Here is a 24,846-nt window from a genome sequence, read left to right on the forward strand (position 1 = left end):
GTCTCCACTCTCCACTCCTGGACCTGGAGACGTGCCAGTTTAAAAAAAATTCTTCAGTATCTTAGGAGGAGGACACAAGGAACTAACTCCTCATTCCCTGTGTGTTTTTATCAGCTGTGTTGTAAAATATTTACACTGTAATTTTCAGGCTGCGTTACAAAGCCTTACCAAATGTTCTTATGTTTTGTTTCTATGGACATTTTGTCTCATTTTGTTTGAACTAAACAGTGGGAATGTGCAGGGGCGGGGCCAGAGGGTGGCCAGGGGTGGACTACAGGACTACAAAGAGACACAGAATAACTACAAATAGAAGTAAAAGGATTACAAAGAATAGAAAAACAGCTACGACTAGAGGCAAAATAAAACAAAGAACCGCTACATTACTAAAGGGAATCCCAGAGACGCAAAATGACTACAACGATTCACAAAACAACAAGACAAATGTATAGTAACATGTTGTTCTTATGTTAATGTTTTGAGATCATGATGTGCCATTTAGCCCAATTACAGTGTGAAATACATCAACATTTTAAAGCTGCACACAAACTTTAAACGATAATGTGCACTGATTGTGTGTAGCTGTGTAGATTCAAGTTGTCAGTGAAGCTCTAGTGTTTATTCATTTGTGTACGTTTGATAAGATATGACAAAAAACACAGGCTTTATTCCAAAGTACACACACTTCATCACACATATTGTCAAACACAGCGCCCGCTCAAACCTCACATTCTGAGACGGACAATAGCTATTTTATATCTAAGTTCACTTTTCATTGAAATTCAATTGAAATGTAAATACATGCAAAATTGACGACCATTTGTGTCTTTGTTGTATCCTCAAGACAAAATACAAGTTAAGAAGAATGCATAAATCATATCTTCACTTATTAAATATTTTTGGGGGGCATCTATTCTGTGTGTGAAGAAATGTTTTCTATTTTCCCCCTTGACCAGGATAATTTAAAAAATAGATTAATCTAATGGAGCAAAGATTTCTTAGAGTTTCCTTTATTAAAAAAGTATTTAAGCAGTGCAATCGAAACAAATTCAAGGTACAGTACTGAGATACAGAATGATAACAACCACAACAACAACAACAGACAAACACAAATGCAAAGGGAACCTGAGTTGCAGTGAACTGTGAGATGAAGTGAAATACAGGAGTATACGTCAAGTGTCCTGTTTTACAAAACACCATTATGAAACTGGCAGATAATAATGAAAAACATCTTGGCACTGGTTTCAGTAAAATGTTACTTAACTTAACAACATGTAAAGCTGTTGTAAACACCACATGTCCTACATAACATATGTATAGACTACACATGCATAAATACCCAGGTATAAGGCATGCACAGGAGTTAAAAAGTCCAGTACTAACAGACATGCACACGCTGCTTTGTTCACTTCTTAGCATTTTCCTTCTGCTACTTCTGTTATTTTTCAGTGCGGTTATTTCATGAGATGAGCCAGACTTGGTGTGGCTGACGGCAGAACAGTAAGACTCTCCTGCGTAGCGACAGGACGGGTTTAAATGAGCGGACTGGCAGTGCTGTGCGGGTCGAGGCTGGGAAACCTTGTCACACTATGAGTGAGTCCCTGCTCAGTGCAGTGCTCTGTTAAAGAAATACACCAATGTTAGAGACTTTGCATTCATGCACATGCTTGGTTAGTCCAGCCAATTCACAGGAATCATGCAGCTCAAGCCGTGTTAGTATTAATGATTGTGATAGGAATTCCAGTGAGTGCAATCACATTAAGTTTGTTACACTGTGATGGTTGCAGGTCAGAATATACAGTGCATGTCTGAGTTAAATCCAAAATGTATTTTACTTTACGTCATTTAAATGTATGCAAAACGTGTTAGTGCGACCTAGATAAAAATGATATCAGAAGAACTAAATTATAGTGTTTCAGTGTTAAGACGATAAATCGTGTATATACTGTACATTGCACAAGAGACGATCAGATTATGTACATAATACTGTAAAAAAAAAAAGTAAATGTCCAAGCACACAGCTGGTATGTAGTATTAATCCTATTGACAACAAATCCCATGAAAAGACTGAGATCAATAAAGGATCTCAGTACTTTCTGACTTTGTAATGATCCATTAATTCCAAATGTTTTCAAAAAATATTTTAATAAGTTATTTGCAGTATTTGCCTTGATTTGATAGATACAGATAAGAGCAGAACACGAAGATGGAATGACATGCAATAAGAGTTCCACCTGGACTTGAAGTCTTAAGTCAGAAAAAAAGGCTTATTACACTCCAAAAATAGCACCAGGCCTCACAGTGTTTGCTATGAGTCTGCAATAAAACAATATGATTCAGCAACAAAAAAATATATATATAACTTTACAGGTTATTATGTGCAATTACCTTAAACTTGGGGCAGTTTGTGGAACATATGTTTAGTAGTTTATGAACAAGAATAGAGCTCTATGGTTCTGAGGAATAAGCTACAGCAGGCTTTGCCTACATAGACAACACTTGTTAGTAGGATCACAAATGACTGGTTTTGGACTTTTCATGGGATTTATTGACATTAAGAAAATATTGAATAAAGCCAGACTTTTCCTGTCACTATTTACAGGACCTAGAGGCTCTTTCCGGAAGAGCTGAAGAGGAAGGAGGTCCTTGTTCCTGCTACAAGTAACTCACCATGTTTCGGCTACGCTCCCTCTCCTCTCTGCCCCCTTGCAGTGTGTGGGACGGTCCCTGGTTGGGGCGTGTGTAGGAGAAAGGCTTCATGGGAGGTTCAGTTGTCCTGTATCGTTCTGATCTAGGAGGCTCTGCGGTGCGGTACCGCTCTGCGGTGGCGTCGGCCCTGCGGTATCGCTCAGCCTCCCACTCAGAGTAGGGCGGCAGAGGGTCCTCCTCTTCTGGACGGTTGCTTGGCGAGCGGCTGTAGTAACTATCGCTGCCCTTTCCTCTGGAGCTGCCTTTAGAGGGAGTGTCACTGTCCTCGTCGGGCCTGGCAGTGCCCCTGTCCCCTCCCCGGCCCCTGGCCTTGCTCTCTAGCGCGTTGTTGAGGAGGGTGTTGTCGTATCCTTTGCTTTGGGGCGGTCGAGACGGGCGGTCGCTGTCCCACGTGTCCCTTCTCTTCTGTGGTAACGGCGAGGGGCTGCGGCGGCCCCATCTGTCATCATCTTCTTCTCTGTAGAAACGGCGTGGAGGGCTGTAGTCCCGCTCATAGGCCCGACTAGGAGGCTCACCCCGACGCCCACGGGGGCCGTAAGACTGGGCGAATTCCTCCAGCTCGTCCAGGGAACCGGTGCGCCCTCTTCTGCTCAGTGTCTTTCTCTGCAGGTGCTCTGAGCGGGGGTTCCACCTATAGCAAAGGGAGAGCACACAGTGACAAACCAAACATTAGAAGCGGCTACTAAAAAATGGTTTTCGAGTAACTTCTTCAATTAGGAGCGGTCATAGGTCCACACATGTCTGGTGCCTGGTCCTGGATGGTGAGAAGAGGAGGTTGGTGATGGGAGGGGGGCTGTTAATGGAGGGCTTTATGAGTGAAGAGAAGGAGTTTGAAGTTAATTAATCTGTGCATCCTTGGTGTTTTTTCACGACACAAGAGTGGTTTTATTAAAAAAGTTCAATCAATGAAATCATTAAGAACAATCCTCTCCTCCCAGACCTGTTTCAACAGAATCAACAGTACCATTGTCCTCTTGAAACATAAACACATGTGTCCTACATGACACCATAATTATACCTTCTGTCCAGCTCATCGTCTGAGTGGTTGCCCCTGTCCCTTCCGGGCCTCCGACTCTGTCGCGGTGGCGCTGCCCTCAACATGGACTGCTCATCCAGGTCTGCAATGGGCGGGAGTGCCTTCATCTGGACTGTCTGATACGTGTGTCTGAAGTCTGCGTTTCCTCCATCATGCAGAGAGCTCAGCTCCGACATGCTACTAGCTGTGGGGACAGACACATCACTAGACCCACAATTGCTACTTACATATTGAAAATGTATTTATCTAGCCACCCACTGTACACAAGTATGAATCAAGATGTGGTTATGTGCTGGAACTACTTATACTATAAGTACTAAGTGCTTATGTGTTTGGGTTTAAGGGCTTGGTAGATACTTTACATCACCTACTTTCTGGTTGGAGGTGATGATGTCTATATAATCATGAGTGCTGATTATAGCAGACTGCAAATAACTATAGACAGAAATATCTCATGTGCCATCTCAAACCAGTTAAAGCTGGGGGGGGGGACTTTTTCCTATTGTTGTCAACACATTTTATTAAAGGACAACATTAAACAACAATGAATTGATCCTACTAACAACACTATTATAAAAAAACATGTTCAGCATCAAGTGTATAAATCCATACCAGAAACCCCAATTTGTTTTCATATTTACTCCTTTTTTGAGTCACATTTACTAAAAACTACAGTACCCAGAAGTTTTAAAAACTAAGGAATCACTAAAATTGTTTTACTTCATGACCTGTTTTTTTTAAAGATCTATCCTATATTCATTAGGAACCAGCTAATGCAAATCAATGAGCAGAAATGCATTCTCTGATCTGTCAAGTATTACAGTATGTTTCATACATATACTGTGGATGAATTATTTGCATATACTGTGGATTATATGTATTTTTTAGGGCCCGACCGATATTGATTTTGGAGTGCCGATGCCGATTATTTTCAGAGAAAAATTACGATTACGATTAAATCGGACGATTACGAAAAAAATAAAAATCCCCAAAATATATATTGAAAAAAAAAAGTATTCAAAAGTCAACTCAAAACTCACCTCTTTAAGGAAGCATAATGACACCTGACTCTACATCAAACCTTATTTAAATTTTTTCTGTATTTTGTTTTCTTTTTCTACATGTATGATTCTCTATGATGTAAAGTGTCTTTGAATGACCTCCAAAAAAGCACCATATAAATTCTATCAATTATTATTATTATTATTAACTGTCAAGCGATGACCAATGCCTCTGCTATTGTTTGCAGGGGGAACAGTGCAAGTGTAAATTAATCCAATGTATTACAACACACCTGCTGCTGCTGTTAATAGGATATAGCATTAATGCTATTCAATTAGGCTACCTCCAGGGCAGCAATACATTTCACACATGATTGCTTAAAAAAAGTAATAATAAAAAAAAAAAAAAAAATAAAAAAAAAAAAAATAATAATAATAATAATAATAATAATAATAATAAAAAAAAATAATAAAAAAAAAAAAAATATGCCGATAATTCCGAAATATGCGAAAATCGGCCGATATAATCGGTCGGGCCCTAATTTTACTCACCCCTATTATGGACTCAGCTGACTTGCCTGTGTTTTTGTGTATAGACAGTTTGATGTTAAGAAATGAATGTAAGGATTAGATGGAATCTAGCACTTGTTAATTTACACAAACCATGCACATTAAAGTGACAACACTACGACACAAATACAGTCACACAGCCACAGAGATATAACATTAATGGGCCCTAGTCTGTGCAGGCTTACGTTTGAGAGAAGCCGTCTTGGCAGAGGGAAAATGACCCTGCTCCTTCTCTATGACGTACACAACTTTCATTGAGTCCTGGTCTGGACTGGCTTTCAGCCAATAACCACTGTGCGCTATGGATGTGGACACACACACACGTACAATGATAACCATGCATGGACACACATTTATAAACGGAACTGTACAATGCAGATTGATTCAGAGCAAACACTATCAACTAGATTCCAATATTTTTAAAGCTATACTGCGTAACTTTTTTCATAAAATCGAATGTCAGTTACATTCAAGCCATTGCCAAATGAGGTGACACAAATGTGTTGATTAAGCCTATCAGCTCCACAAGAATCTCTCTGTATTTCTTAGTCTGGCAAAATTAACAAACTAGTGTCGCCCCCCCAACACGGGCGCAGGAGTTCTGGACATACAGCAGAAGGAATCAAGTCCATGCACAATCACCGAAGGCTTACCTAATGCAGATGTGCTGACAGTGTTGTTGTAACTACTCAGAATTCCTCATGGGGGCGACAGAAATTACACACTATAGCTTTAAGACTAGAATTAAATAACAGACATGCATGCAGACAGACGGACTCAACGGATGAAATGAGGGTTAGTGAAGTCAGTGTTACTGAAAGGAAATAAAACAGGCAACTGTTGTATTGACACTCACCCCCGACTAGGTTATTCTCCACTGAGGGTATCGAGGCAATCTTTGGCTCCGTTAGGGTTGATGGGGCGAGAGGAACCATAGTAGGCACACCAGGGATGTAGTAAGGGTAAACAGGAACCGGAGCAGGAGGTCGACTCTTTGCCATCTTCCCTGCCTCATATACTTTGCAAAGAGAAGTACAACAAAGCATAAAACCTTTCCCACTGAACGTTTAATAAATGCAGATTGAAGCTCTTTAGTTGTTTGAGTGACTCACAGTGTCGTGGACAGCAGCAGGTGTCGGGACAGCAGCAGCAGCTGACGTAGCAGCAGCAGGAGTGAGGACAACACTGGCACCAGCAGATCCCCATCAACAACACAAATAAGACACTGCCCAGGACTACAGAGCCCACAAACGCCCACTCTGGAATACAGACACAAACACAAATGATTCCTTCTTCCTTTATGTAAGGAATGAGGGTATACTATAGAATGGTATAATTCTATATATTTGTCAAATGCAACACAGCTTAAATGTATCCAACTGTGATTCCTTTTATAAACAACAATTACATTTTTCTTGGTCGTTTGTTTTAGTCCTTAAATCATGATTCATTCTGTTTTATGTAACACACTTTTCATACAAAACCCCTTTCCTTTATTTTGTGAATACATGATAGTACAACTCGTAAATGTTTGATTAAAATTGCAAGGACACTGACATAATGTGTTGCATATGTAAACTGACAGACTGCAAAATGACTTGCTCTTTGATTACTGACAGCAGTTGCCCCTAGTTTTTATTTTGGATATGTGTATGAATAAGTGCACATGCATTAACAGATATACAAGTGACACTCTTAAGATACTATGAGGTGTATATCATATTATGCCCACCTATAGGTATAAGCACATACGTACATCTGCATGTATTATATTGCAGAATTACCTATAGTATACTGTAAAAGTGTGACTAAAAACTTGAGATATACAGAAATCTTTAAAGTGCTCTTTTCCAGAAACCCCTTAAAAGATTACAAGAAAATTACAAGTTACAGGTTAGACATGTTCTGCAAAGTCATGAAATGACACGACACGAGGCGGATGATTACTGGTCGTGCACTAATTGAAAGAATCGGAGGGACACACTTTTTACACTTTACTTAAAGGGTCATTTCACAAATGGGGTTGTATATTCAGTGTTTTGCCGTTATTCCTTGTGATAAAACATGGATTGCTGTGACCTGACAACGCAGCATCGTCCTTGATAAACCATGCATGTTCCTGCAATGATGTCTCAAGAGACCACAGAGTATGAAAAAAAGGAAACTTCGAGGGACTCTTATCCAGCATGACATCTCCAAAGCATCCAGACCCTAACAACACACTTCCTCAGGGTGTGCCCAAAAGCAAAATCCACTCAAAGCATCTCACAAGCAAGTCGACAAATCCCTGTGGGATTTAAATGATGCGCATAACTAAATAATAAGATAAACTTTTTTAATCGTTCGAAATAAAAATGTAATTAATTCAATGGTTAGATGCTGTATGAGCAGGGCGGTCAGCTGCTTTTTGGTACATTTTCCTCATATTGAAAGTTCAGCGTCAACACAGGCTCATGAATAAGTATTGTTTGTTAGTCAAAGAGAGTTTTGATTGGTTTGAGAATTAAACATTAGGCGGCGTAAGGGAAGCCAGAAGATGCCAGGCAGTGAGACTTAAGTGCAGGCGCGGCGCAGTACCTGGCATAACCTCCACATCAAACTCAGGTAGGAGATCGTCTGGCTGACCTGTCCGGCCTGCAGAGAGAGGGAGAGCACAGGTGAAGAGCCGGCAGAGGAAGCAGGGAAGCAAGAGCCAAAAAGTTCAGGCAAATGAGAAAAATCTGGTAGCAGAGTGGATGATTAATGGTCATGCACCAGCACTAATTAAAGGAACCGGAGGGAAAAACTTTTTACACTATCACCAAAAATCAGCAAACTTACAGTAACACTGTGTTAATGCTTCAATTCATGTAAACCAATAAATGTGCCAATCTGCATACACATAGAGAATTCTTCACCATATGCTATCATGAAGATGATTGAGGACATCTGAACCTGGACACTACAAGTGTGGCTGAATGCCAATGTTGGTCGGTCTGCCAATTTATTTGAGAGTGGCAAGATCTCAATATCTATTAAATAATTAAGTTGAAAGTTTGTGCATGGTTCCCAGAGGTTCAAATAACTTAACTTAACTTTGCCTCTAGTGCCACAATGCACTTGACATACAAATATTACAAATTTTGTACAGACATGTGTGCTAGCAATATTAGCATGCTAATACACACAAGTAAAAAGGTGAACATTGTTAACATTAGACTGCTGGCATTAGCTGAAAATGCTGCTGTGCCTGTATGTTAAGCCTCCCAGAGCTGCTACCGTGGCTGTAATAGAGTTTCTTGGAAGTGCTTTCCAAAACACTAACCCTTGAACATGCACATAAATCAGTCAGGGGTTAGAGTTCGAACAAACTTTACTTCATATCTAATTCTAGCAGGGGGCAAGCTGTAGGCCTATAGTGTTTCTGTACTGAGATGAACGCCACACACGTGCCCCTCCATAACGTTAAGACTGCAAATAAATTAATGAGCGCACAAGCCACTTATATACATGCTATGTGCATACAGAGAAACACAAACGCACTCATGGAGAGGTGCCAAGAGAGGCAGCGTGTGAGGACAAAGAGGGGGCTTTTTTGGAAACTGGGGCACATAACTATTTCTAGGACAACTATTTACCATGGGAACTAATCAGAAAAAGGTCACACAAGCAGTATGGTTGTGAAACAGTGGCTCTTTTGTGCTTCATATACGAAACAGACAAGTCATAAAGAGAAAAAAACTGAAATTCACAGCCGTTAAAGAAAACCTGTAAAATTCAGAACATGAAAGGAAAGGTGACTGGTGTGCTTGCAGGTGTTCATGTTTTTAAGTTTATCTTGAGGTTTGGAAGGACTACATTCACTTCAGTCTGACTGCAGGGATAGACTAAACACATGGTAGTCTGCAGATTGTGCTGAGTGGACTGTTACTGTGGAGGGGGCAGGAGAAAAACATTGCACACCCTTCCCACCTGATAAAAAAAAATAAAAAAAGAGTAATCCTGTTTCCCTGGCCTGGCACACTCGGCCTACATACCATGAAGCTCAGTAACGCTGAGTAACCTGAGAGAGCTGAGGAGCTATGCAGCCTCAAGAGAGAGATAGAGAGAGAGAGAGAGAGAGAGAGAGAGGGAGGGAGGGAGGGAGGGAGGGAGGCAGGAATGAGTGATAGAGGAGTAGATTTGGAGATTTTGCAAGACAAATTAGAGAGCGAAGGGAGTGAACTCCAAATTAAATATGACTCCAAAAGAAAAATGAAGTAAAAGATAAGATAGAGGGAGGGTGGGTGGGAGAAGAAACGTCTCAACGTGTTGCGTTTATTAACTTTACCTCTATTTTGTCAATTTGCTAATTCACTGTAGGGTCTATGCTTAGCATACATAATGGAAGCGGGGAGACAGCTATCAAAAACTTTTTTGTTAAAACCTTACAAAATCAGAAGTAAGCCGGTTATGTTCAGACTTGTATGTTTCAAACAAACAAGATATAACATATATCATCACTGACAATAGTGAGCTATAGAAATGCTGTTGGGCGTATTTTTCTAGCGTTCGACCGAGCCCGGCTAGCTGCGTTCAAGCCTTTATTGCTACGCTAAGCTGACAGGCTACTGTCAGTAGCTTGATATGAAACCAACAGAAATTATAGTTTCATTTTTGTAATTTAATTTATAGCAAAAAAGTTAAAAAAGCACATTTCCCAATTATATAGTAGGCCTATATCTCCCAAAAATATATTCCCAAAATGTTGAACTATTACTTTAAGTATTAGTGTATAAAACTGGGAGCATATATGCGATCCTAAAACCTAGTGTAGTCTTGTTATTCCCACACGTTTAAGCCTCCCCCTCTTCTCTCCTGTGTGCTGATCATAATCAGATTAGCGCTCGGTGGAGTATGTCACCTGTATGAATGAGAAGAATTAAATACTACAAGCAAACACAACGTCAGTCAAACTCTCTAAAGGCAGAAAACTGTAAAGTTCAGTTCACATTGTGGTGAGATTTTAGCCTGGTTCTAGTCTCATTTCTACGTCCCTCCCTCTCTCTCTCTCTCTCTCTCTCTCTCTCTCTCTCTCTCTCTCTCTCTCTCTCCCTCTCCCTCTCCCTCCATGTCGACACCAGCAGCCACCCTTAACGGGCTCCAGCCCTCTCTGAAAAAAGCATGTTGTCATGGTAACGGCTTAAGGAGTGGCTTTGGCAACAATAGTCTCCACAATTTATTTCAGTGAATGGCCATGTTACTTGGAAGTTTCATTGACCTTCAGCACATAAAATATTAGCAGTTCAGGTTTGAGGAGCCGCAGTATGATTGTGAATCATGAATTGGAAACAAAATAAAACAAGATCACACACAAACTGTTTTACAGCTGAACATGTGAACCCAGACATGTTTTGAAGCCGTGCAAACCCTGACATACTGTCTAACGGACTGAAGACGTAAAGAACTCTTTAGCAGCCAAGTCCAAGTCAACCCCTTAAAGTGAGCTGTTTGCTAAAACATGTAAAAAGGCCAACACCATTTTGCTACGGTCCCTATGGAAGCGCTCGTAAAAACTCAATCAACAAAGAAACCTAAAACCTTTACGAACATATAGAAAGAGGCACCACCGAGTTTAAAATAAAAAAAAACATACAAACAAGCAACCACGTGCATGATCAGGCTCAAAGTTGGTTTCAATCATAACTGTTGAAAAAAAAAAGTGTATGCATACCGAGCACCAGTAACTCCAGCTCGGCCTCGTTCTTGCCCTCCAAATCATCAGCGATGACAACTTTACAGAAGTAAACTCCACTGTCGCCCCACTGCAGCTCCCCAATACGCAGGTCTGCTCCTGCACAGACACAGGAAACAAGGTTATGCATGTGCAGTAAGTCGTGAGAGGTCAGATGGCAGATGTGCACATTCACAAAGCAGTACAATGTTTATTGTTAATTTCAATTAAAATTCTTACCAAATTCACAAATTGAACACATTTATCGGTCCATGTTGACTTCTGTGTACTTATGTGTGAATACTAGTGCTGAATTTGAATTTAAATAAGAAAGGAATGATCAAAGGACAAGTTAACAAGACTAAGAAAGTAACCTGACCAGATATTTGGTGGTAGGTTTCCCTGCTTGACAAAAATCAATACTTTGTGCTGCTGACATGTTTTGACCAGAGGCTTTCAGGTTGGAAAACAAGCTCCTAATGAATATGTGTACATTCACACATTAGTGTTTGCTTTATTTACGTGATTACCATGAATCAACAAGGATAGATTCTTTCATCATGTCAGTGAACCTTTATTCTTCTGCTGCATTAAATGACGTCAGGAGGACATTGTTGACCTGGTACGTTCAACTGACACATTTGGATAGAAGACGGGTGTTTGGTCTTGATAAGGGTTGAGGTTTTACAGTTAGTCGTACATGAATGGGAGTGAGAGCAGGGGGTTTGATAGTGTGTGTGTGTGTGTGTGTGTGTTTGTGTTGGAGTGTAGTGCTCTGCTCTATTGTGACTCAAAGACAAAAGAGGTTTATTTAGAGAACAGGAAACACAAAGCACAGTCAGCTCTGGTCCCTGAGTGTACTGGTCAAGCAGATGCAGCAACGGTTTCTCCTCAAAGGTGGAGCCAGCGATTCTGGAGAATGCTTGTTGTGTCAAAATCCCTTTTTGTCAAAATCAGTGACCATCTCCTCACTATCCGCTGCCTCTACGTACTGTGTTGTGTGCGCTTAAAAAAAGAAACCAGTGTTGATACACAGCCCAGGCTCTGTAAACGGGCATGTTGCTAGCTGTTGGCCTCCTTTGTTTACATACCAGTTTACAGAGCCTATGTTGTGTACTCAAACCAGATTTCTTTTCAGAGCACACACATTATGGACAGAGAGTGACTTTGACACAATGAGCATTCTCTAGAATCGCTGTCTCCACCGATTATTAGATTTTTTAAAAAGTTGACATTACTGTTTACGATGGCGATGTCTCTGCCTTTGTAGTGCTCAGCCAGCGTCATGGAGGCTCCCTGCGCCGAGGCCACGACCCGAACCGTGCGGCTGCTGTCGGAGCACTCCAGGTGGGACGAGGCACCCAGCTCGGAGGCCTGGACGCCCAGCTTCTCTGGCAGGGTGAAGGAGTCTCGCGTGCGGTCTCGGCAGTAGGACTTGTACCACCACTGCACCACCGGAGTCTGGGTGGAGGCCGTTTGGTACTGGCACGGGAGGACCACCGACTGGAAGAGCATCGCAAACCGCTGCTTCTCCCGCACTGAGACATGCACGCCATCACACACGAACGCTGACACATAGGAAAAACACAAATAGAGAAATAAAATGGGGAATAAGTAATTAAGTTTCACTCTTGTTTTAAAGCATTGAATCAGCAAGAGTTTTTTCACTTAATAGAATACACACCCAAAAAGAAAATATATATTAAAATAACTTCTAGCCCAATATGATGCCTTCAAATGTCTGGTTTTGTCAAACAAAATATCTAGCTATTCAGTTTAAATAATACAAATCTGCACAATTTAAGAGATGGGATTAAGAATGTATGGGCCACCCTTATTTGCTTGAAAATTTTAAAAGTTGAGGATTAATAATCCTTACTTAAATGTAGTCATATTTGATTGTTTGAGGTCCAGTTTAACCATTGTTATAAATGGGGGTGACAAACGTTTGCAGACCTCCTAACAACAGGAAAAAGGATGCAGATGACATCTTGATCACAGAAAGAACCAGCTGTGCCTCTCCTTCATCTGTGCGGAGGACTGTACACTGTTCACCTGGGAGATATTCTGCATCATATTAAAAGACAGGAAAGACAGACGAGGTGTGTGTGGAGGGGGCTCCCTTGGTTGCTCGGCACCAGGGTCAGAGAGGTTAAATTCCAGTGTGCGTGGGGGGCTGGGGAGGCCTGCGGAGAGGCAGGGGGGGTTATCATCACAGAGGGAGGGGATGGAGAGGGTCAGACGCTCGTCAGGAGCTTTACTGCTGCTGGTCCTATTAGGTCTAGGTGGGGCAGGAACTCGCTCTAAACATTTCCCAGAAGACAGGAAATCAACACAAAAGCCAACAGCCCTCCTCTCCTTAGGACCGTTTATAGAGTTTATCTAAAATGGACGTTGCTGTTTCTCTAGTTTCCTTCTAGGTCTGCTCATTCCTCATTAGGATAACTAAGAGTTATGTTCAATACTAACTCAATTTCAATCAATTATTGATGAGCTTTGGATAACAGTGGGAAAAAAATGCCCATCACTGTTTCTCAGAGTCCAAAGTGACGTCTTTAGATGTCGAGTTTTGTCCGACATCCAGTCAAAGCCATAACGATTTTCAGTTTACAATGAATTGTACAAAACCAACAAATCCTCAAAATTGAGAAACAGGAACCATATAATGTATTTGATTGAAACTAACTTTGACTGAAACTAACAGTGGATAATCATAGTTGTTGCCAATTCTTTTTCCATCTGTCGACCAAACCAAAACCTAAATAAATCTAATTTGAGTCTGACATATTGAGCTCGGACATATGAGCATCATCAGGATCTTACTTCCCCTGATAAGAAACTACGGTTGCGTTCCGAATCGCATACTCTTTCTTTTTTCTATTCTACATACTACATCCGACGATAAAAAGAATCTAGTTAGGATGCAGTAGACATACTATTGGGACATACTTTTCTCTCTTATTTCATCATAACATTGCGTCTCGATCTTGCCTCTTGCTTTTATATCCGTCGCATCCCCGTTTGTTTTCATAACATGGACCTAATAGGCTTCGTCGATGTTACGTCACTTCACGTGCGCACTGGATTGTGGGTCAGAATCGCCCAAATAGGATGCACTTTTCAACACTAACAATCTTGGCCGCATGAAGTAGACCATCCGGGTATTCTAACCATCCTAAATCTGGCCACAAGAATCGGGACATCCTAAATCTTTTTTCTACATACTATATAGTAGAACGTATGCGATTCGGAACGCAACCTACACTTTATCTGAAGCTTTCCAATTAGGCCAACAGTGATGTCCACAAAGGATTTTGACAGGATAAGAGAAAATGAGGAGGGGCCGCTGAGCTCCTAAATTCCTCCCATGAAGAAACTCTGGTCTTCCCTTTGTTACTTTTTTTCATGGACCAGTCCATTGTAAGGGCAGTGCTAAAAAATCCCCCCCTCCTTCACCATCTCTGTCCCACTGAGAGGGGATGAGAGGGGGAGGAGGTCACACACGCTCCCAACCAATGAGAGAATCCGGCCTTGTCCAGCTGGGTGCGAGCAGACCAATTAACTACTAGAGATTTAAACCAAACCGTTACTTCACCAATTGCCACCAGGCTGAGGTGAGAGGAGGTTCATATGCCAGTCTCAAAGTGTCTGTTAAGTTAACTGTTGTGTTGAGTTTACATCAGGTGTGACTCACTGTAAGTTAATGAGCAGGTTACAGAGACAGCAGACAGCCTCTTCCTACACCTGCATACAGACTGAATGCCTCATTCAGAGGGTAATACCTTTTTTAAACAGCCAGCGGCCCACAAACGTGTTCCAGGTCAAAGTTCTGCTGCAGGACGCGGCGTGTTTCCTGAACACGCTCACTGTTTTCCTCTCCAAAGCTGTCACATTTCCTGCTTTTACTGTGTCGCACATTCCTTCACATTGACTCAGTAGAAGCAACAAGAAGACAAACACTGATAAGACTGAATATAGCCTCCATGTTTGATTAAGGATTTCAATGCAGTTTTACAGCAGCACACAGAAAGGAAAGTTTGAGATGAAGTGAGAATTTTTGTTAGGAGTGCCTTGTTCACAGATGTTTATCACATGTAAGCCATATTTACAAATCTCTTGAGACCTGATGTGTGATCCCTGATGTGCAATTTGTCAATAATTGTTGCTATATGATATACATGAATGAGGTATAGTTCTGTAACTAATGTTTACATTAATTCTGCTCAGTATATTCTTGATAAATTGATTGTTTTTTGTCTATAAAATGTCTGAAAATATGGAAAAATTACGGTTGTGATTTGCCACAGCTAAAGGAGGTGAAGTTAAATAACTTGTTTGGTTTGATCAACAGTCTAAAACTTTTAAATTTTCTGTTCATAATTATGATATCAAAGAAAAGCTCTAAATTCCTGCATTTCAGAACCTAAGGCCCGGGATGTTGTACAATTTAGCTTGAAAAATTACACAAATAATGAATTGATTATCAAAAATGAATAGAGCAATCGAATAATTATTTCAGACCTACAATTAAAAGCTGTTCTTTAAAATAAAAAAATGTAATGCTTTTACATTGGCTTTAAACTATAGTGGCATCCAATACAGATATAGGCAAAGCTAGCAATAAGCCCACCTGGGAATATTATTGTCACATTTATTCAGATAAGGTTTAAGCTACTATGAAGTAGGCCTACATGATGACCAGACAATACATCCCTAAATGCTTATTTAGTTATTAATTCGTTAAAACGGTGCAGACCATCTTCACCCAATGAAACAGACCTATGCAACAAAAAAGAGACTCTTACTATTTACTAAGTATAACAACCAGATATGCTGTGCCTGTGCCTGGGATAAGCAGTCAGTTGATCATGCAACCTGTTGCGCTGAGTTCGTAAATATGAATCATTGTGTAAGGAAATTAGACGCGTTTCAGTTAAAAAAGAAAGAGATTTACCTGATGCTCCCAGTAAAATAGCCAGCAGGTAAACGTTCATCATAGCCTACAGTCCGTTTTATAGTAAAGTGTAGTTTATCCGCATGTTGATCATTCTTGGGGTTGCTCCATAGGGTTGTTCTCCAACTGCTGCTGCTGAAAGGACGTCCAGACTGCGACTAACGGGACTGTACCACTTCACAGAGAGGTGAGTCCCGCGCTCTGAAACTCTTACAACTCTTCAGCTGCTCTCTCGTTAAAACACAAGGTAAGTGGTGTTGCTTTTTTCCCCTCGTGTGCGTTTGTCTTCTCGAATCTATTTTTATTTTTTCTGCAGCGGGTGTATCAAAAGTGTCAGATTAGAGAGGTCTGCACGGTGAGAGGGTGGAGGAGGGGGGGGGGGGGGGGTGGTTTGGGGGGCAGCCACATGATGAAATCAGGTCAGACTTTGCTGTGAGATTATTAAGGAATTTAACTGCACACAAACCTCAAATTTTGACCAATTTTCTTTATTAGACTCGATTTGATTTTGCTTCAAATGAAAAAAAAGTACATTCAAGGGGTATCTTATCAACTTTATCAATCAAAAGCAAGCAGGCCTACAAAAGCGGGTAGCTAACACAGATGCTAGATACAAGTCATCACTTTTAATCAATTTATTTTCAGTATTTAAACTGGCACTTACAAAACCAAAATTGCAATAACATTAAACAAGAGTTTTCTCCACACACATGTTAAAAAACAGGCTTAAAAATAGATGTTAAATTGACTATGAGGAATTTTATATGATTTTAGCGGCCTCTTTGGACAAACGCAGTAGTGTTTTTAAGACCCCAGCGCCTGCTGTTGTAAAGATCTTTTCTAGCATTGTTTGGTAGCCTAATGTTATATGTGACTACAGTGTGTAGACTACAATTAATAATGGTAATATGACGATTATGAGGCAAAGTAAACTTGGATTAAGTACCATTCAGGAAACACAGGCTTTTCAGGTCTGCCTATTGAGCAATAAAGCACTCTGAGGTGTGTGTTTTTTTGTTGCTTTTTACAGAATACATTCAGTAATTTCAGTCATTTTAGGCTAAACTAATTAAATGTTAGCAGGATCAGTATCCAAGTTGATTAGGTTTGGATTAAGCATATTTTAAGTTACAGTTAAAGTTGTCTGCTGTATCAACTCCTTTTAACGGGTCAGAGAAACCAGTATTAATTACCGCAACATTTTGGACAAAATCAATTCATTTAATCGAGGCGATCACGGCTTCCGTAACGACCAACATGATCGTCAAGGCGATCACGACTTCCACGGTTACGATCTCGTTGATCGTCAAGGCGATCTCGACTGCCTCCATAACGATCTCGTTGATCATCAAGGCGATCTCGACTACCACTGTAATGATCTCTTTGATCGTCAAGGCGATCACGATTACCACTGTAATGATCTCTTCTATCGTCAAGGCGATCTCGACTGCCTCTCCTATCGTCAAGGCGATCATGACTGCCTCTTCTATCGTCAAGGCGATCACAACTCCCACCATAACGATCTTGTCGATCGTCAAGGCGATCTCGACTGCCTCTTCTATCGTCAAGGCGATCCCGACTTCCACTGTATTGGTTTGGTCTATCATCAAGGCGATCTTGACTACCACGATAGTGATCATGGGCGTCGTCCTGGTAACGTTGAGAGTCAATATCACTGCCCTTGCCACCTAGCCTTTCTTTACCACTATTAGAACTGTGTTGGTCGTCCTCAAACCTCTGCACAGACGTTCCTACGCTGTAATCGCTTTGAGGAACAACATCTTTGTCCTCATAATGCTCAACCTCTTTTGTCTTGCTCGATGACTTTGACTCATCCCAGTACGGCTCAGCTTCTGGACCATCTTTGTCATAAAATGCCATTTCTCTGGGGGAACTAACAGATGAAAAAAAGTGAATGAATTACTGCACTCTTGAACACCACTTACATATCAATAATTGCAATCAATAGGTTACATTAAAATAATTGTTGGTGTTGGTTTACAGTGAAAAAGCATACTGTACATACCCTTCAGCATTGTCTTCATTTTTGCCCTTTTTCCGGTAGCAACAATAGGCGACAATCCCCAGACACACAACACCTGCGAGGACTCCTCCGATTATAGCTGCCGTGGACCCAACATTCATGCTAGCTGGGGAGAAAGAAGCAAAGACAAGCTGTACTGACCTCACACTATACTTATACCAGGTCCAAGTAGCCATTTAGCCAGCCTTCACAGCTCCATAAGCCATTTGAACTCACACATTTGTATCTGAAATATTTGAGCCTTGTCCATATTTTTCATGACATATCTTTGAAAAGACTACTGGAGGTAGTAAGCTAATAAGCTGGACATGCTATCACTTGCAGTCAGCTTCAAACTAAAAAAAAAACAGTATCTTGACAGACCTGATGTACCTCGTTATAATCACTTAGCTTGTACAAGTTCAGAGAAGAGGTTTATTCTCCATTTACATCATTGATCAACCCAACAAAGTAGCAAAATTAGCATTATATTCCTGGCCACCTGATGGAGGTAAGTCCAAAATTCCCTTCTTCAAACTCCTGAGAAAAATATCTGTCTTTTTAATGCCTAAGGTTACTATGTCCTCAGCTAGTGGCTAACTTTTTGACCATGTGGTGAGAGCCTGAGTTTAGATGAGCCTTTTCATTGAAATAGGCTGTCTGCTGTTGCTCCTGCCTACATGGGGCTAAAAAGCTCAGATGATCTGAGGATAATTGCGGAACTGAGTGGCCGTTATCTGTGGGTTCATGAAGAACAGATGAGCAGGAAAATCATTTCAAAAATACTCACCAGGCACCACAGCTAAGGTAAGGTTGCAGCTGGCTGAAGCAATTGGATTTGTTGATGTACAAATGTAGAACCCAGACATTTCTCTTGAAATATTGAAGAGAGATAGAACTCCTTCCTCTGCAAAACAATGACAAAAATGAGTCTGAACGTGGACATGACATTCTTCACATTAACACTAATGATGGGAACAAACTCTCCAGCAGCCTGCAAATGATGTGTGCTTCAAATAACACAAATAACATGGTTGAAATGCATACTTTCGTTTGTCTTTGGTGGAAATTGTCTGGGGATGTTTTGAACACTATAGGTCCTCCATTCATAGACGGGTTTCGGGGATCCCTCCTCAGACTTGCAGGTGAGGCTGATGTCTTGCCAGTACTCCGCCTTACCCTGAATCCCGCAGATTGGTGGAGAGGGAGGCTCTGGAAGAAAGCAAATAATTAAACATGAAATTTGTATTCATTACAAGATAACTATAAAATGTAGAACTGTTTTACATCTTTATGGAGACAACATAAATAGCCTACAGTTATTCACAAAAGTTACATGGACTAAAAACATGCCAGGGGCTGTTTCTCACCCAGGACCAAAAGGGAAGTGGTGGCAGCTGGTGTTCCCTCATCATCGTTGGGGATAAGGACACTGCACTGGTAACGGCGGCTGTCCTGCATGGTCACCTTTTTTAGGTGGAGTCGGCTCACTTGATTGTCAACATCAACCTCCATAAGTGCTCTGCCTTCATAAGCAGGTGCAATGTCAACTGGAGTGTTAAGAAAGAAGGTGGCCACGGATTTCTAAACAGATAAACACAAACATAGCCTATAGTGTTCAGAAAATATCCATTTGTGACATAATAGATTACAAATATTACAACCCAGCTAAATGTTAGGGACTTTTTTTTAACATTAATTTGCATAATAACGGAATTTTAGGCCAGCAAACTCAACAGCTGCAGCAGCAAATTTGTGCCCGTTAGCCAGACCATCAACAATGCTAAAGGTATTTCAACCAAACTAAAGGCTGCTCCCGTGAACAAAAAGTGACACACTAACTGAACTTCTATAGTAACTGAACTCCTTAGCCTAACAAAGCTACTCATGCTACCTTGCTCGGCCAAAGTGTAGAGTCATGGTCAGCTTTGTAGCTTACCCTGAGCAACCACAACAGGTTTATCTGCATCTATCTTTTTGGTATCCACAAAGTTGTGTGTCTCTGAGACTAGTCGATTGATAGAGGAATAACCATCAACTATTTTTATAAGGTTCAAAGTCACTTTTCAAGCAGGAGTGAAATGCTGCTTTTATTTGTCCTGCTATGTGTTAGTAAATTAAATATTTAGATGTTGCCCTGTTGTTTTCAAAGCTATTTATGGACTAAGCTATAAATCAAGAAAATAATTGAAAGATTAATCAATAATGAAAATAATCATTATAGACTGTACAGAATTTATCTGCCGAATAAGCGTACAAAGTAGGCTAGGTCTTGATAACGACATGCATTCTTTAGTTTGATTTTCTTCTGTTATTTGCAGCAGTAGATTATTTGCTGGAGGCAATCTTGGTGTATTTACTTATTCATTCTGCAGGACAAAGGTTGCAGTATATACAGCCATACAGAAGGAAAAACTTAAATGCTCAACATCTGTAGTATCACATTCAGTCAAAGCACAGGACACCACCTTATAGAAACTCTTATTTCACTACAGTGAATCATTTTCCATTTGCTGCCAGCTTGTTATGATGAATATAGTCCATACTTTGCACACTCAAATCACTGGTTTAAATATTGACTTAATCTGGGTCAATATAGCACAGACACAATAATGAGTTTAACAATATAAGGATGTGATGGAAATGATAAAAGATTGGGAAGTAACCAATAATATGATTATAAAATATGTATATCACTGATTGGATGCTTCCCATAATGCAGCTTTAATGCAAATCTTTGATAGACCTTCCCTGTCTGGTAAACAGGCTCTACATCCCCAGGTTTATTTTCTTTTATAATTTTAGTCTCCAAGCCTAAGCCGAGATATCAGAAAACTGAGTTCAAAGACTCAGCACCGAACATTATTACAGTATATCCATCTGGTAAGAGGTCCTTTATACGCTGCTGACAACAATTTGCTGCTTTAAGATTTTATACCACACGCTGCTAGTTTAACCTCTCACCATTGGATCGGCATTATTGTCGGGGAAAGCCTCCCATGTGAGGACCATAGCGTTGGTGACTGGTCTGGCTGGGATGAAGTTGCAGGTCAGGGTTGTATCACCTCCTTTTGCAATTTTATACTCTGGCTCTGGAATAGAAACCTGCAAACTACTGACGCAGGGAAGCACTGAAATAAAAAGAATTACATAATAATACATAGCAAACCTCTTTCACAGTCATAGTTATTTATTTGTGTGTTTGCTAAATTATTGACAACTATTTGAGTTATGTGATATAGGGGACACATTTATACGATTAAATCATTGTAATATAAGTAAATAATAGTCTAAAATATGCTGATATACAGTACTGTATGTTTCTTTCAAGGGCAAACTAAATAAATGGTTTCACCTAAAGGTCTCTTAGTGAAATACTATCCTGCTTCCGGTTTAGTAGCAAGAAGTTGGATTAATGATTAACACAGGTGACAATACCATAAAGGTGTGGTGGTGGTTTATAGGAAAGAGAAAGAATAAACGCATAAAGCCTACCTGTGAGCATCAAAAATAGCTTTCGCCATCCAAGTTGCATCTTTGTCGCCATCGGCAAAAGATGATACAAAAATCCAGCCATGAAATGTTAAAAATGTGAAATTATTGCTCACAATCCAAGAGCGAGAGCCCGCCTAACCCTTCACCATGAAAGCCTTGGTATGGAGAAGTTGACTCTTCCAGGTAATTAGTCAACTGCTGCAGGTCGCAGGTCACATGTCACCTAAGGGGCCAATCATTGTTCTGTTTTATTTAAACCTGCCCATTAGAAATGAATATGATAGGGAAGGGGCTAAACCACAGCCTGGGCCTAAATGATAAAATATAACATTAAAAGACAGAGACAAATGACTTTTATCTATTTATAATATTACTATTGTGTTTTACTTTATTTGATCATATTCTATATCTTCTATTTTGAGCGCAATAAGACGGAGTCTGCTACACCAACAGTTCACTGTACATACTGTATAAGCATGTTACAAATAAAGTATTTTGAATCTTTGAATCGTGATGTTTGATTCAGGGCTTTTATACTCAGTTTGACCTTCAGGTGGCAGTATTACACTGACTATCACACTGCATGTGTTTGACACATGAAAATGATCACTAATTGCTTAAGCATAAACAAAATAAAAGATCATGAATGTAATTGATAAGTAATTGATCGTTGACCAGTAATTGATCAGATGATGACCTTGTGTTCCTGTTTTAAGTTTTTATGGTGAACTGAAACCTCTGACTGATGGTTTGATTTTAAAACATGATGTATATTCAACATGTCAGCTGTGGTAGAGTATTCATTTTGTCAAAGGCTTTATGTTAAGCCTATGACAGTCTGAATACTTCAGTTTAACCATTTGTTGTGCAAGAGAGAACCAACATTGTTCGTCTCTACATGGGGGGGAGGAGGGGAGGAACATACCACCCACTTAATGACCTGAAAAGCTAAACCAGCATTAATCCTTAGTCCACCTCTGCCAAAAATTGCATCCACCCTGTACATCAATACTACTCTGTAGTTTGGTCTGGCTGTGCACCTTGTTACTTCATACATGGGCTTGTGATTTTATACGTAAGCAAATGTTATGTTCAGTTAAAGGACCAGAGAATTTGAGATCCTTTACAATGCTTGAGTTCCTCTTTTTTAAATGTATCTTATCTACTGCTCCAGCCAGGTGCTTCTTGCTTTCCAGTCAATTCCCTACAGTCTGAAAATTAATTATTAGTCTTTTCTCAAGCTGTCCACATTAGCCTGTTGAGGTGCCACAGGGAAAACATTAGCTTTTGAAACATATTAACCCATCTGCCTCTGCCTTCTTTGCATATGTACGCTTTACAGTGCCCACACCGGACTCCACATGGCAACCTTATAAGACCACCTATAGCATATCTTGTCATTTCAGTGCCTGCTCTGGTGTCTTCCACTCCATTTATTATCCACAACTGTTAGTACCGATTGCACACCTGCACCTCACCCCTTCTCAGTGTGTCCATATATGAGTTAACTTCCTGTGTTCACTGCCAGATTGTCTTTGGTCAACATAGAGAAATGGCCCTGTGTCTTTATGGTTTTCTTAGTCACTATAGATTGATACCAATACCATATATGATTTTTGCCTTTCTGGTTTTGTTTGCCGTAATTTGACTTACTTTCTGTGTTTGACTGCCTTGTTTACTAGTGAAGATTTGAGCGCTACACTGGGAAAATTGCCTACAAACTGGCAAGAGGTGTTCTGTTTCCTGGTTTTTGACCATTTTATGATGTGTATTTTATGAATATGTACCAGGTGAGGGCAATTTAGGCTAAAATAATAAGGGGGTATTAAAACAAAATGTTGGCAGAATTCCCCACCAAGACCAGGCTGTATCATGAGGTTATGATGCAGGTCCCCTAGTTGATATCTTATGTATGGTTGAAAATGTACAATTAATTCAATTATGAAAGTGGCATGCAGTGAACATGGGGCTGCCCCATTAACTGGTTGTTAATCAAGCCTTATGCAGTTGTGTAATCAGCCATAAAGATCCCGTCTGCATTAATTTGTGTCCGTGTTAAGCTGTCGTTGCATGGAAGTACAGCTTGATTTCCAAATACTGTCTCTCATTGACTTGCAACAAAACTTTAACTTTGAGAAAAAAAGAATGCAGATTTGCTCACTCACTGTGATGTGTACACAACTTATCAACACTTTTTGTAGTTATAAACACTATATAAACACTTGATAAACTCTTCAACACTACAATGTTGTAAGCAGCATATGGAGCTTCCACAAAAGCTGTTGAGAAGTTAACAAATGATTTATAACACAGTGCATCATTACTCATAACATGTATTATAAACATGTATAGATGATACACATGTACAGTCAGTATAGATGATTCAAAGGCACATTTAAGGTTTCATTAGGGGGCCTGTTGAGCTTTTGGGTCCATTGTTACCTTCAACGCAAGATACTGACTTACTTTATTGTGTGTTTATGAAATTACCTGCTGAAGTATTTGTGATCGATTAATCTGTTCACTCTGTGAATTAATCGGGCAAAGTGATGTAATCTAGCAGGTTATCTCTTTATATTGAGATCAGATCAATGTGCAAACAATCAGGAAATGGCTGGGATAACAAAGAAATGTGTCCCCACTTCAAAACCCTGCATTTTAGAGAAGTTACATTTTATTTTTTTCTGGTCAAGCAGAGGTCATGAAACACATCTGACAATTTGTTTCTTTAGCAAAGATTTTGCTGCAGCTATGTTTATCTATAGCCAAAAATAAAACATTGCATTGAATTCCATTCATTTCCTGTAGGGTTAGGGTTAGAAAATGATGAATGAACAATACAGTAGAGTAAATATTTGAAAGCAATACAGAATGCCTGAGAGCTTTACTGCTTTATATTCCATTATATTTACGTCACTGGGAGCCTGTCTTTTCCTTTACAGAAATTAAGACATGTCCACCATAAATAAATACAGAAGGCATAAATTAGTTCATAAAAATTCACCAGAATCCACAAAATGGAATGTTTGAAACATTTTTTTCCTTCTGGTGGAGTACCCCCAGACCCCCACTTATAATGTACCCCCCCGCCCCCCCAAATGTTGAAGGGAAACCTACGACCAATCTCCAGAATCGCTGACTGCACCTTTAATGCTGTCCTATATGCCTATCTCTGTCAAAATAATATCAACAAAGTATAGGCTATACATTGAATTTCTCCTAGGGGATTACTAAAGTAGGGCTAGGCCTATGCCTCTTTCTCATTATAGGCCAATTGGTCTACAAAAAAACAAGGTATTTCAGATCTGCCCTTGCCTTTTTCGGCCCAAAGGTGTGTAAGAAAAGTCTAGATAATTATTTAAGTAGCCT

The 24,846-nt window shown here is 40.2% G+C and overlaps 2 protein-coding genes across 3 annotated transcripts; both read right to left on the reverse strand.

Annotated features, from left to right (window-relative positions):
* Window positions 1-1,155: 1,155 nt before the first annotated feature.
* Window positions 1,156-16,002, reverse strand: LOC307259029 (immunoglobulin-like domain-containing receptor 2; the record flags this gene model as incomplete). 2 transcript variants are annotated; one of them, XM_080038747.1, is made up of 10 exons in its annotated part: window positions 1,156-1,615; window positions 2,668-3,337; window positions 3,725-3,926; window positions 5,499-5,612; window positions 6,170-6,331; window positions 6,426-6,572; window positions 7,891-7,947; window positions 11,006-11,125; window positions 12,244-12,573; window positions 15,960-16,002. In XM_080038747.1, the coding sequence occupies 10 exons, from the start codon at window positions 16,000-16,002 to the stop codon at window positions 1,580-1,582; spliced, it is 1,881 nt and encodes a 626-aa protein (XP_079894873.1). In that variant the 3' UTR covers window positions 1,156-1,579. The 2 variants fall into 2 exon arrangements, with proteins under 2 accessions (XP_079894873.1, XP_079894874.1); XM_080038748.1 differs by lacking the exons at window positions 5,499-5,612; window positions 15,960-16,002 and having other exon boundaries at window positions 12,244-12,535.
* A 1,178-nt stretch (window positions 16,003-17,180) lies between these two features.
* On the reverse strand, window positions 17,181-21,716 carry LOC307258822 (V-set and immunoglobulin domain-containing protein 2-like; the record flags this gene model as incomplete). Its single annotated transcript, XM_080038489.1, has 7 exons — window positions 17,181-17,853; window positions 17,986-18,109; window positions 18,773-18,889; window positions 19,030-19,194; window positions 19,353-19,566; window positions 20,947-21,113; window positions 21,701-21,716. 7 exons carry the CDS (start codon window positions 21,714-21,716, stop codon window positions 17,181-17,183), a joined length of 1,476 nt encoding a protein of 491 aa, XP_079894615.1.
* Between the last annotated feature and the right edge of the window lie 3,130 nt (window positions 21,717-24,846).

This window comes from Ammodytes marinus (assembly GCF_949987685.1).
Source record: "Ammodytes marinus genome assembly, chromosome: 12".
Lineage (NCBI taxonomy): Eukaryota > Metazoa > Chordata > Actinopteri > Uranoscopiformes > Ammodytidae > Ammodytes > Ammodytes marinus.